The sequence below is a fragment of the Triturus cristatus genome, chromosome 8 (assembly GCF_964204655.1).
Source record: "Triturus cristatus chromosome 8, aTriCri1.1, whole genome shotgun sequence".
NCBI lineage: Eukaryota > Metazoa > Chordata > Amphibia > Caudata > Salamandridae > Triturus > Triturus cristatus.
The window spans coordinates 1,186,734,997-1,186,749,639 of NC_140591.1; the positions used below are offsets into that span (position 1 = coordinate 1,186,734,997).

Genomic DNA, 14,643 nt, shown 5'->3' on the forward strand with positions numbered 1-14,643 from the left:
GTACTTTACTTTTTAAAACGTAAAGCACTGACTGGACATTGATTTTATGAGCTGGTAGTATGGTGTGCCCTGTATTCTGAATGTCTAACCCCACCTCACCACCTTGAGTAAGCCTTGGACTGCTCTCTCTTGCTACCCTGAGAGTCAAGTGCTGGACAGGAGTACTTGGCTACCCAGTTTTGGGTCCACCACAACTGAGGTCACAGGACACCGAGGAGGGGTCACTCCAGTCGATGCGATTCGAGCACAGTAACAGGTTTAACAACTTACATGTGTCCTCAGGCTGGTTATTAAACGTATTCTTGTAGCCATGCCTCTTCTGTTGTTACGTAGAGCTGTGAGGGTATAGACCACATAGGGAGGTTTGAGGTTCCATAGTAATGAATATAGCTGGAATTCAGATTTCCATCAACCCTAGAGTTTGGAGTCAAGTAATGGTCAGCATGCCTACCAAACCTTTTATGACTAGTATGTGGCTCATTAAATTAAAAGCTTCCCTCACTGAGAACGGGCATTGTAAGCCATGGTGTGATTTCCTGGTGGCACCATGTGCAGGAGCCTGATTTCAGGGTATCTTATTGAATAGCTTGGTTACATTTGGCCTTGTCCGTGCATAATTTGAACATACGGCGTCCCTACATGTTCACAAAATAACACGTGATAAGGCTGTTCAGCTGTGGGTTTTAAAGTCTTGTGTAGATAATGTTTTAAATTTAATTGGTATCATTTTTAATCCTTCCTGCTGATGTATCGGAGTTTTATATTTATTATTCTTGTAACGATTTTAAGTACTAATACAGTAAAGATGGTCAGCTTCTAAGAAGGCTGTTGGAGCTGGAGCTCACGAGTTGCATCACCATGCACAAGCTGCATCCCTCAGATGAACAATCAGATCCTGCCTTCCTGCTATGGTGGTACAAAAGGGGGTGGTGATGGACAGAGCATCAGAACCGATCAAACACTCACACCCAGTCAACAGATCTGGGTTTGATCCATCACCGTTCTTTAGCCCACTCTGCCACCCCAGTTCAGACATGGCCATATGCAAATCAGTCTGACCCTGTGCCTCTTGACTGGGGGTGAATGTTTTGATTTGTTCTGCATTCCGTCCATCAATTGTGTGTCTTTTGCTTCCTGCTATGGTGGCACCACAGATGGTAACCTGAATGAATTTGTTGCTTGACCTGATGCTTCAGTACTCTGGCTATGTCACACTTTGAATTGCCCCTCTAGTCACCTGAGGTGAGCGCATGCAAAATGGTTGATTGAGCAGTTTTGCATTGTGCTGCTGTGAGGTATAATCAGAGTTTGCTGTTCTGACTGGTGCCATTTGTTGTCATGAGGTTGTTAAGACCCCATAGGGGTACTGAAATATACAGAGTTGAGGGCAGGCCGAACCAGAGAACTGAGCCATATCACTGCACTCATCCTGTGGCTGGCACAGACAGAATGGCAGAAGAGTGTTGGCCCTTTGGGTTTCGACTGATCAGACTTAAAAAAAAAAAGCCCAACAGTAATAATCAATGGTTGAATCCAATTTCTCATGACAAAATTTGAGGAAAATAAACAATAGCAAAAACTATTGAGCTGAACAGTTTTTGCAAACTAGTGACTCCTTCTTTAACTAAAGATTTGTTTCCTTTATCCTCACTGAATTTAAAATTCAAGCAATTTCAAGGCCAGATCCTTTTGGTGTGGAACTAGGTAAGGTGTGTGGATAGCGTTTTGTTACTATTTTGTGATATAAATCTTGTCATTCTCCTAATTTCATGAGCTTTGTGGGAACACGGTGCTGACTTAGTTTGCATCAGTAATTATTTACCTGCACACTTGACTGTGTTATCACAACAGTCCATATTACGTTTTTAACAATAGAAAGTGCTTGAAATAACCCATAACAATCAAATATAGTAAATATATTATTACATTTCGCCCTAAAGGTAACGGGACCTTGATTGGAGCATCAGCAAATGTTGTTTGTGCAGGGATAGCAGAACAGCATGGTTATGGCTTCTCTTTCATGGAATTTTTCAGGTAAGCTTCTTTTACATGACACTCTCAGTATATTGTGCAGTCGGGGTCTGTTTTCTCAGTGCTATATATTACTTTTTGTCTTGGATTTCGCATGTGAAATATGAAACATTTGATTTCCTACAGCAGAAGTTTCCATTAAAATTCATTGCCCACTGTATACCATAACATTATTATTTTGTTACAAAAATACCAAAGCAATATTTGTATCTTGGTATTTTTCCACCTATTGTGAGCACTGACAATGGGCCCTAAATCAGAGCATCAAAGAAAACATTAAAAAGCTGACTGCATAGGGATAAAAGTATCACCTGCATAGGCCATCTTGGAAATTAGATATTTGTCTGGAAAAAAGGTGGGTGCTACAATATTTTACCTGATATTTCCCCCAGTCTCCTCTTCCCATCCCCCATACACAATTCTCCAGGCACATCAACTGCACTACTCAAGCAAGCATAAGGCCCTGATTTCTATCTAGAGGCTAATCTCCACCTTAACGTTCACATTTTAGAAGGGGACCTTGCACTCCTTCCACAAAGTCAGTGAGTATGGTGCTCAGTGCCTATAGTGATCACACAAGGAAAATAGTGGTAGATGCTAGTGTGTATATAGACACAAATAAACGATTTAGGGCACCATGCACCAACTGGGCATACAGTGATGATCTGTGCTGATGGGCGCTGACAGTCATGAATCGCTGGCAGTCTGACTCATAGCTCATGCTATCAAATGTCACATGTTCTTCAGTGTGTTCTGATTCAGTAGTTGGTGTAGGCACTAGACCACCCCCGTTCCTTTTGTTCTGGTAATGACCTAGTCAATAATATATAAAATCGAAACCTCAAGAAGCAGTGAGCAGACAAGGCCCTCTATCAACCTTCAACAGTAAAAGCATATCGTGTATTCTGACCAAAGTTGTTTGCTTTGTAAATTTATACACACTTTCACCTACCAATATTTTTCAGTTCAGAAACCAAACTCTCTCTCTCTCTCTCTCTCTCTCTCTATATATATATATATATATATATATATATATATATATATCTAGTCTCATAATGTAATATGTTTGTTGGGTGCCGATTTCCTTAGCACTTATTGCATTTGTTATTTTTACTAAAAATGTTGCACACGTGCTTCTGAAATAAGTCCCTAGTGAAACATTGTTACTTATTTGCTTCAACTCTGGTTCTTGTTGAAGTTATAATTCTATTAAAGTGTTATAAATTCCTACGTTTACCTTCTTCACTAGGCATGTGTTGAAGATTATTTGCAAGCACCAGTTCTGTTAGAGATTTTTTACAAAGAAAATAGAAGGGACTATCAGATTGAACTGGGATAAAGTGTTCATTATGATCTGGCTGGACAGCACATCTGTCGCCAGACAATTATGTGAGCATCACTAATCAGGGGCTTTGCAACATCCATATGTTGGGAGCCAGAAGTACATGTTTTGATTGGCCGGAAGTTGTGGGTTTCCATAAAAAAGTGCTTGCCCTCCACACAGCTGTGATCATGTTTTTTTATTCAGCTGCCTAAGCTTGAACTTTCAGGGGTATACACCTGACATTGGAATGCCATTTGTCTTGGATAACTAAATATTTTGTTTGGCAGCAGCACAGATGGGAGAAAGGCAATCATTAACGTAGATGGATTTTTAGGTCTGGCTTGACAGTGCACTGCCACCTTACCTTTCAGCCTCCACCAATAATATTCTACAGTTCTTTGCACATTCAAATACATTTCCATTACTATACTATTTAGTTGTAATGCTTCACATTACCAATCAACAACCTTTAAAGCCACTCCTATTGGCATTGCCAATGCTTGTTATTCATTTTGACTACCCTAAAGAGCCCAGATTCCTTAGAACGATACGGGTGAAGCGAATTCTCACCAAAGTGCTTTTTAGCACCATAATACATTTGGTAAAAGTGTGATATTTACCTCCATTTCAGATTGTAGAAGTTAGTGCTGCTTTGCACCAACAAACATCAATACTTGCATTTTCTCTCTGCAGACATTTGTTTATTCATGGGGTATTTTTTATTTGACTTTTTTTTGTTCGCTTACATAAGCTATGTTTTTTATAACTTGAATCCTTTTTAATCATTCACATCGTTGGTGTCTGGCCAGATCTTCTCAGGTGTTAAAATTGAAATCCATCAGACAATTATATTTTGCATGCCATGCTTTGACTCCTCGCCGTCAAATGTAAAGTAACCGGTGCGATCACTAACCGTGAAACAACCCAGCCCTGGTCTTCAGGCGTGAGAAATGCATTGTATGGGTTTAATGCGAGACTCTCTTTTCCTTAGTTTGTTTTTACCAGGGCAAGTTTATTGCTGTCTGAATATCTGAGCGTCTGTTTTTTTATTGCCATGAAGCAAGTAACATTCAATGGTTTTAGGCTTTTTCTTACATCGCGTATTAGACTTTTTTTTTTACATTTTCTACACCGCACATCTTGAGTGCCTGAAAAGACAGCTACAGATTTCACACCCTATGCAGCAGAGCTTATTTCCCAGCCCGAGGATGGAAATCTGTTCATTGAATTTGCAGTGTATAATCTAGAAGGAATTAATGCTGTGTCGAATTGTTCTCTGATGTGTGGATATTTTTTGATCCGACTGTCGGTCCGGTATTTTGATTGCTCCGGGGATAAAATAAAAAAAATTCAACTGGAGGCGATATTGAACGAAAAATGTGACCGCGCTCTATTTAAGGAGGGACTGTAAACAGTTAAATTAAACCCACGCTTGTTTGCTTTTCTTCCTGGACTATAAAAGTAAATGATGCAAAAGAATATTAGACATGTATAGGTGACTTCCCAGATGCTGGCAAAGAAAAGTTCTGGTACAGAATAGTAACACCTATAATCTCTATAAATTCAAATATGAAATTGAATTTCCGCAGTAAGAGATCTTCTTCAACTACTGACATTAATTTCCTTAATTTGAATTTATGTAACGCATTCTAATTGGTCTGCACAAATTCTCAAGATAATGTGTTTAATCTTTTAATGTTTATTTGAATAGCTTTAGCATTTGTAGCTATTTTAAGAGTCAGACTGAAATATTAGCCTAAGCAAGGTATTCGCACAAGTTCAAAGTCTGCCACTGCCCTGCCGCAGCCGATCCTGTCTGTGTGCAGGGCCGGACTGGCCGTAGTAGACATGGGGCATTTTCCCGAGAGGCTTAAAGGCTGGGAGCCTGTTATGCAGTGGTGCTGCAATATCTCCCCGCAGAAACAAAAGCAGCAATGCCTCCCACTTTCATTCCCCCTCTCCTCGAGGGCTGGTCCGAGAAAAATGCCAGGGTCTCTTTGAGTTCTCAGTCCGGCCCGGTTTGTGTGCCCGTGCCCTCAAAGTGGCAGAGTCCCTACTAAAGTGCACTACCTGACACAGGACCTGTAAATTAAATGCTAGTAGCGGGTCTGTAGCACTGATTGTGCCACCCACTTTAGTAGCCCTCTAACCATGGCTCAGGCAAGCCGTTGCAGAGCATGTGTGTGTAGACTTACACTGCCACTTTGATCTTGCAAGATAAACCTCTTGTTCCACAATAAGTATCCCACGTTCTCGTGAACTAACTTCACAAGTTCCAGAATCTAACCCAGGTTAGTTAGATATGGGAAGATTATACTGAAGCACTTCAGTTATTACCCACTAGAGGGTGGTGAAGGAAACAATTCCTTTTGTTTATATTACCCTCACACACTCGAGTAGTGTCATGCGTCATCATCGGGTCACCCTGACTCCTAAAGGTCAGGGTGGGCTCGACCGCATTTCAGGGAGCTCTTGATGAGATATGACCAGGGGAAGTTAAAGATTAAAAATCCGCAGACAGATGGCACTAGGGTCATTGGACCATAAAACTCCAAGTGACCCCCCTTATTTAGTATTTTAATATCCCTGACAGATCCACGAGTAAAGGGATACTGGGATCTGTTTGTGGATTTTTAATCTTTAACTCCCCCCTCATCGAGAGCTCCCTAAAATACGGTCGAGCTCACCCTGACCTTTAGGAGTCAGGGTGACCCGATGATGAAGCATGACACTACTAGTGTGTGTGAGGGCAATATAAACAAAATACATTGTTTCCTCCCCCACCCTCTAGTGGGTAATAACTGAAGTGCTTCAGTATAATCTTCCCATATCTAACTAGCCAGGGTTACTTTCTGGAACTTGTGAAGTTAGTTCACGAGAACGTGCGATACTTATTGTGGAACAATGTCAAACACGGGAGGGTGTACTACCACCAGTGATCACCTCTCAGCCCTTATGGCACATGGGAAGTTCTTCTTTCCTTATTTGCCATAGTTTCCTCAAGATAAACCTCTTGCCGGGTCTAAACCTTCCCTTTGTATACATATGTCACCTCTAAGGTAGGCCCTGTATAACCCAGGGTGCAATGTATTTAAAAGGCAGCACATGTACTTTGAAGTTTTACATGTCGTTGTAGAGGAAAACTCCCAAATTAGTTTTTCACTAATGCAAGGCCTATGTCTCCCATAGGATAATATTGGTATTAACTTATTACATCTTTTAAATGAAATTCCCAATTGTGAAAAAAATAAACTATTTAAGTTTGGTGTCTCTGGACAATTTAAAATCACAACTTATGGTGAAGTCTGATTTTAAATTGCACTTTTAGAAACTTGGCAATTGATTACGTTGGCCATTTGGTTCCTGCTGCCTGTCTCTGTTCTGTCTGGGTTGGGTGACAGCTAGGCTTTGTGTATTCCCTCTAGACAGCCACACCCAAAGGGAGCTTAGGTGTGTCTTGATGGGCCATGATGAGAGGGGGGACTGGGCACAGACTCACACTTACACCTGAATAGGCTGTGTCCTGCCCACACACAAAGTGCTGCATACTGCCCTGTAGTGAGTCTGGAGTCCAGGCTGAAAGGGAGGACTTCTGTGCACTTCAAAGCTTACTTTGAAATCTCCCACACTTCATAGTCACAACTGAGTACAAGTACTGGACCTCTGACACAATGACTTTAGTACACGTCTGGACCTGTGACCACTCTGCCATGAAGAAGAGCTGCTGGAAGGACTACTACTCTGTTGGACTGCTGCTTTGCTAGACTCAGGGAAACAAAATACGTCCACCTACCTACATCTAGACTCTGCAACCTGAGAGCCTGGCCTACCAAGTGGTGCCCTGGACCCTTGGAAGAGAGGTCTAATGTGCTTTCTCACACCAACCCATGCATCCTCATCCGAACCGGTGAACTTTCGCCTTTGCGTGGGTAGGAACCGGCGCAGCCTCGTCAAAGATTGGAGTGGAGCCAGTGTATTGCCCTCTGAACCAGCGCATTGCCTTTTGGAATCGATGCATCTGCTGTTGCAGGAGCCATAGCTGTGCATCGCATTTGGAACCAGCTCATCGCACTCAGAGCTGACGGATCGCCGCCATTGTGCGGAGAATCTTGATACATCTCACCCACAGCGTGGCTCCATACAGACTCATAACTTCAGCTGCACCTCATCATCTTTGATGTCGACTCAATTCCAGATCAAGGTACTGTTATTCAGCGGGCCTAACTGGGTTCCTGTATCCAGCCCACGCTCCATGGCAGTTGGCCTGAATTTTTGACTTTACCTGGAATGACCAGATAACCGACTTAGGCGCTTATTGCTTTTAAGTGCTATTTTACTGTTTATTCTTTGAAAAGTCATATCTCGACTTCCACTTGTTGGATTTTTACCATTTTTTTCTTGGTTCTAACATGGTTTAGAGTGATTTTTTCACTATGTTAGTGTTTGAAGTGTTGAACAAATACTTTACACATTGCCTCTTAAGTTAAACCTGACTACTCTGTGCCAAGCTACCAGAGGGTGATCACTGGATAATTTAGGGTGTGTTGTGACTTACCTTGACTAGGATTGTGGTTCCTGCTTAAACAGGGTGCATACATCTGCCAACCAGAAATCAATTTCTAACAAAAATGCAAAAGGAATTTCTGGGACAGAGGATATCATTGTTTCAAATATTGCCGCTTATGAGGTTACCTCAGGCTTGCCTAGCCACGGAAAACCTATTGTTATTTTTCCTCCCATATCCAATTCTATTACTGTGCCAATGAACACGATCTCTCAAGCCTTATTGCCACTGCCATATTCCATACATCTCAAATACTAATATCGCCAGACAATATCCATACAAATATGCTTACAGCTATCTCTGCTCCTTCTCTTCCAAATAGATCCCTCCAAATAGATATGTTGTAAAATGCAGTCACTTTCCTGTATGTTCTCACTTATTTATTTCACAGATTGCAGTGAATCTGTTGCAGCTTTATGTTTTATACGATACAGAATGTGATAAACGTATCTTGTGGGCAAATCTACAAGGGTCCAAGAGATTTGTTGCACACGTGATTTGGTAGATTTGGAGTGATCACATTCACACAGAATACAATACAAAGGAACAAATCTTCTACTCAAAATAAATAGCTACGGAATATCTCGCTAAACGTTTACCAGGCTATTAAGGCACAGTAGGGCCTTGTGATTCAAAGAGAACAATGTAACTCAAAAGTTTTTTATATCAAAAAGCAATTTTGATTTATTCAAGAATACTGTTCACTTGTACAAATATGTGAAAAAAATGAATCTTAAAGCAATTTTAGTTGTGTCTCTTGAGATCACAACCCATTATATAGAAAACAAGCAAAAAAACTCACTCTGGAGAATTCCTACTCACACCCCAAATGCAGCCATACTTAACATTTAAACTCACCCATCACATTCATACTGCATATAAAAACCATCTCATTGCCTAATATGCAACCAAACAAAATAAAATCAAAATGATTTGAAGAATCACAAGGACCAAGTAAGAGTCCTATCTCTTATTAAGTTATGTACAAATATCAAATTCACATAACAATGACCTCTGCATAAATGTTGTATCAATGGCTGTGAACCACCAAATATGGAAAGAAGGAAGCAGAATATACAAAGTTCTTTATCAAACAAAATTATTACTTGTACAAAATAGTGGTTACTAGATTTCATAAATTATAACAATATCCAGGATCCTTTTGTTCAATAGTAGGTGAGCACTGATGTGTGTTTTCGGTGAAGACCCAATGAATGATCACGCCTTCAGGGCGCAAAAAGGATTAAAAGCCATGCAACCGGGGGAGGGGCAGAGGAGGGCAGGACCCGGCACAAATGAGAGAAACAACATCGCATGTAAAGTAAAATAGGTGTACTTGGACCAAGAGACCCATGAACAAAAATCACCACAGAAATGTTAAAAGTGTACTCGGAATGAGTAGACTATGGACTTACCAAGAGACACTCCCACTAATGTGTGTGTGGAGATCTGAAAGAGGAAGAGATATCCAGGGGATTCAGTCAGTCATTCAGTAGTATCCCTTTTGGACCTATTCGTATCGCCTAAGATTGTATGATCATCTACCTACTCATCTATTCACCCCTTTCTCTATATAGCCCAGATTTTATTGTCTAAGTCTGTCTTTAGAGTTTTGAGATCTATTTCACTGTCCTGGCCCATTTTCGGCCATTTTTCCCCCTTAAATCAAACAATCGATCAGGGGGCTTATAAAGCACGCTACTCACCCGTGAGTGTCTCAAGAGGCTGTGGGGGGGATGGGTGCAGATCCGGTGCAGTCAAAGAGCCAGGTCTTGAGGTTCTTCCTGAAGGTGTGGAGGGTGGGGGAGCAAATCAATGTAAATACTTAATTAATCAATCAATCAAGAAATTTGTATAGTGCGCTACTCACCCGGAGGGTCTCAAGGCGCTTGGGGGGGGGGGGGGGTCCGCTACTGCTCGAACAGCCAGGTCTTGAGTTGCTTCCTGAAGGAGAGGTGGTCTTGAGTAAGACGGAGGTGGATGGGGAGGGAATTCCAGGTCTTGGCTGCCAGGTAGGAGAAGGATCTTCCTCCCATGGTGGCTCTTCGAATGCGTGGAACGGCGGCGAGGGCGCGGCTGGTCGATCGTAGTTGGCGGGTGGGTGTGTAGAAGGTCAGGCGGTTGTTGAGGTATCTGGGGCCTAGGTCGTGGAGGGCTTTGTGTGCGTGGGTGAGGAGGCGGAACGTGATTCTTTTGCTGACGGGGAGCCAGTGCAGGTCTTTCAGGTGTCCGGAGATGTGGCTGTGACGGGGGAGGTCCAGGATGAGTCCTGCGGAGGCGTTCTGGATGCGTTGGAGTCTTTTCTGCAGTTTGGCTGTGGTTCCGGTGAAGAGGGTGTTTCCGTAATCCAGTCGGCTGGTGACGAGTGCCTGGGTGACCGTCTTCCTGGTTTCGGTGGGGATCCATCGGAAGATCTTTCGGAGCATGCGTAGGATGTTGAAACACGATGACGAGACGGCGTTGACTTGTCTGGTCATCGAAAGGGAGGAGTCCAGGACGAAACCCAGGTTGCATGCGTGGTCCGTTGGTTTGGGTGCGCTGCCTAGGGCCGGGGGCCACCAGGAGTCGTCCCAGGCAGATGGTGATGATCCAAGGATGAGGACTTCCGTCTTGTCTGAGTTCAGTTTCAAGCGGCTGTTCTTCATCCACTCGGCTACTTCTTTCATCCCTTCGTGTAGGTTGGTTCTGGCGGTGGCGGGGTCATTGGTGAGGGAGAGGATCAGCTGGGTGTCGTTGGCGTAGGAGATGATGTTGAGGCTGTGTTGGCGTGCGATGGCTGCGAGGGGGCTCATGTATACGTTGAAGAGGGTGGGGCTGAGTGATGATCCTTGTGGTACGCCGCAGATGACTTTGGTGGCCTCGGATCTGAACGGGGGGAGGCGGACTTTCTGGGTTCTTCCGGCGAGGAACGAGATGATCCACTCCAGTGCCTTCTCTTGGATTCCGACGTTGCTGAGGCGTTGTACTAGGGTGCGGTGGCAGACAGTATCGAACGCTGCGGAGAGGTCCAGGAGGATGAGGGCCGCTGTTTCCCCGTTGTCGAGCAGGGTTCGGAGGCAACATAAATGCAATTTACATAAGTCAATCAATTTAATACAGTTGATGAATAGACAAAATAAAGAGCCAACATAGCTTTTTTTTCTTAGAAAAGTACAAAAATTATTTTATTAGTGATATTTTTATAAAGATAAGAATGAATAAAATCAAATAGTGGAATCACACTAAAACATTCATGTCCTCATTCGTACTATCTCACGCATTCAAAACAATTTTTAAAGAAGGAGAAACACATGATTATTTTATTGATATACAGTTATAAATTTCATTGACAGAGATGTGTGGCACAATTAGTATGACAGTGGTCTTCTCTACGCTCGTTTCGGCACAGGACCGTGCCTTCATCAGGAAAAAAGGGCCACAAAGCTTCAACAGTGAAATCTGTAAAAAGAATGCTATGTTCTAATGGTTCTTTTTTTGATGGCTAGTAATTTGCTAACAACAAAGCAAGTGATTGTTAAATGAACAAACATATGTTTTTTATACATTTTGCACGTCATATGACAAGAGGGGCGGGCGTGTTAGGAACTTTGAAGATGAAAATGTGCAATAGTTGAAGTTTGTGCAATAGAGACTAACCACCAGCTAGAGGTAGCATGCAAGTTTTTTGATAAAATCAACGGAAAAAAGATTAACCAGAAGATTTAAACTGATAGGATCTTTCTTACCTATAGAGCTGAAAAGTGAGGGTGGGGGAGCGTCTGATGTTCACTGGGAGTTTGTTCCATGATTTGGCTGCAACGTAGGAGAAGACTCTTCCTCCTGCTGTGGCTCTGCGGATGCGGGGGATCTCTGGGAGGGCGAGGTCTGCAGAGCGAAGGTTACTCTTGGGTATGTGGAAGGAGACTCTCTCATTGAGGTATTTGGGTCCGATGTTGTGGAGGGATTTGTAGGCGTGGGTGAGCAGTTTGAATGTGACTCTTTTCTCGACGGAGAGCCAGTGGAGGGTACGCAGATGTTGTCATGTATTCGTGCTGCGGGGTTCCGAGGACGAGTCTGGCTGCGGCGTTCTGGATGGTCTGAAGCCTGTGTAGGAGATTTCGGTTAATTCCGGTGTAGAGGGCGTTGCCATATTCCAATCTGCTGGTAATGAGTGCGTGGGTGACAGTTTTTCTGCATTCTGGGGGAATCCATTTGAAGGTCTTATGGAGGATCCGAATGCAGTTGAAGCTGGTGGAGGCGATGGAGTTGATCTGGCGGGTCATGGTGAGGGAGGAGTCGAGGATGATGCCAAGGTTCCATGCGTGGTCTGTCAGGGTGGGTGATCTCCCGAGGGCGGAGGACCACCGGGTGTTGTCCCACACGAAGGTGGAGGGTCCGAGGATGAGGACCTCGGTATTTTCCAAGTTGAGCTTTAGGCAGCTGCTTTTCATCTAGGTGGCCAGGTCTCTCATTCCTTCCTGGAAACAGAGTCTGGTGCCTTCTGGGTTCTTCGTGAGGGAGAGGATGAGCTGGGTGTCATCGGCGTAAGACACTATGCTGAGCCCATGTTGTCTGACTAGGACAGCGAGGGGGGCCATGTAGATGTTGAAGAGCGTGGGGCTGAGTGATGATCCCTGGGGAACTCCGCAGTTGATCTGTGTGGGTTTGGAGAGGAAAGGAGGGAGTATGATACTCTGGGTTCTGTCGGAGAGGAAGGATTGGATTCAGGAGAGGGCGGTTCCTGGTATCCCTGCGTAGTGGAGTCTGGCTGCGAGGGTGCGATGAGAGACGGTGTCGAAAGCTGCGGATAGGTCTAGTAGGATGAGGGCTGCGGTGTGCCTCTGGTCTAGGATGATGCGTATGTCATCGGTGGCAGTGAGGAGGGCTGTCTCAGTGCTATGGTTGCTGCGGAATCCGGAATGGGAAGCGTCTAGGATGGAGTTTTCTTTAATAAAGGCGGTCAGCTGAGTGTTTACGAGTCTCTCGGCGACTTTGGCAGCAAAGGGGAGGAGAGAGATGGGCCAGTAGTTTTTCAGGTATGTCGAGTTGTCGTGGGCTTCTTGAGGAGAGGTTTGACCTCTGCCCGATTTCAGACTTCTGGGTCGATGCTGGATTCGAAAGAGGCATTTATGGTGCGTCCAAGTTCGGGTGCAACGGTGGCGGTGGCCCTGTGGTAGATGTGCAGTGGGCAGGGGTCCGTTGGGGCTCCTGAGTGGGTGTTCTTCATGGTCAAGGTGGTGTGTTTGACGGTGGCGGGATTCCAGGTGGTGATGGTCGGCTCTTTGTCGGTGGTGGTGGAGCGTGGGGTGGTGTCCTGTGTCTGTTCCCAGAAATTGTCGTATAGGACCTTGATTTTCAGATGGAAGTAGGAGCTGAGCTTGTAGCAGAGTTCCTGGGACGGTGTGATGTCCGTGGCTTCAGTAGGGGGTTTGGTGAATTGCTATATGACGTTGAAGAGTTATTTGGCGTTGCTTGCGTTGGTGTGGATCTTGTTCCTGATGGAAGTCCGCTTGGTGTCTCTTAACCGCTGGTGGTATTCCTTCAGGGCGTTCTGGTAGCTGTTCATGTCTTCCGTGGTTTTCAGGCTTCGCCAGTTTTTCTCGAGGCGTATGCAGGAGTGCCTGGCTGCTTGGAGATCGGTGGTGAACCAAGCTGCTTTCAGGGGGTGTTGTTTGCCGGGGTTGCGGAGAGGAGCGAGCTTGTCGGCGTAACTGGCAATCCAGCGGTGCAGGTCTTGGGCTGCTGCGTTGGTGTCAGTCGTGGTGCAGGGTGGGTCCAGGAGGAGGGTGGCGTTGAGGTGTTCCTCTGTGATCTTGCTCCAGGGCGTGGGGGGGGTTTGGGTCCGGAGGATGTGTTGAAGGTGAAGTGTATGTGTACCCAGTGGTGGTCCATCCAGGGGGCTGCGTGGTATGGCTGCAATGGATGTTTGTCCCTCCTGCGAAGATGGGGTCGAGGGTGTGTCCAGCTCTGTGCGTGGGGTGGTGACGAACTGCTTCAGTCCGAGATTGGAGAGGTTGTCGAGGAGTGGGATGGAGTCGGGGTCGCTGCGGTTGTCGAGGTGGAAATTGAGGTCTCCGAGTAGAATGTAGTCCGTGGAGGTGATGGCGTGGGGTGCAATGCTGTCGGCGATGGTGCTTGTGGATTGTGTGCGTGGTCCGGGTGATCTGTAGGCGAGGGTGCCCCGAAGCGTGGTTCTGGGGTTGGTCTGGATCTGGAAGTGGAGGTGTTCTGTGTTAGAGTGGGGGTCGCTCGTGATGGAGGTGGAGAGTCGAAGGGAGGTCTTGTGAGCGATGGCAAGTCCTCTTCCTGGGCGCTGGGGGTGGTCCCTTGTCTGGATCTTGTATCCATCGGGGATGGCGGTGGTGATATCTGGGGCGGAGGTGGCATTCGTCAAGGTTTCAGTTAGGAAGGTGACGTCGGGCGAGAGGGTGTCGAGCAGGTCCCAGATCTCTGTGGCGTGTCTGTATAGGGAGCGTACGTTGAGGAGGATGCACGTCAGGGTTCCGGTCATGCGGGCGTCTGGTGAGGACTTGGCGTTCTTGGGGTCGCAGTCGATGGTGAAGGATCGTCTGCAGTAGAACTGTCCTTGGGTGTTGTTCGGTGTGGCTCTTTGCCAGCCGTTGAGTCTTCGGGGGTTGAGTGTGTGGAGGGCGGCGGATATGTATTGGCGGGGTTCTGAAGATTCAGGGTTCCTGGTGCTGGTCGGGTCGCAGACGGGCTTTCCTTAGGCACAGCAGCCGGCATT

The 14,643-nt window shown here is 45.3% G+C and overlaps 1 protein-coding gene across 2 annotated transcripts in view; it reads left to right on the top strand.

The window, feature by feature from the left end:
- OCA2 (OCA2 melanosomal transmembrane protein) overlaps positions 1–14,643 on the top strand; it is a 1,032,003-nt gene that overhangs the window by 883,421 nt on the left and 133,939 nt on the right. For both annotated transcript variants that reach the window (XM_085622873.1, XM_085622872.1), the window contains one exon: positions 1,941–2,034. In XM_085622873.1, coding sequence (XP_085478999.1) covers positions 1,941–2,034 — 94 coding nt within the window. The remainder of the gene's footprint in view (positions 1–1,940; positions 2,035–14,643) is intronic.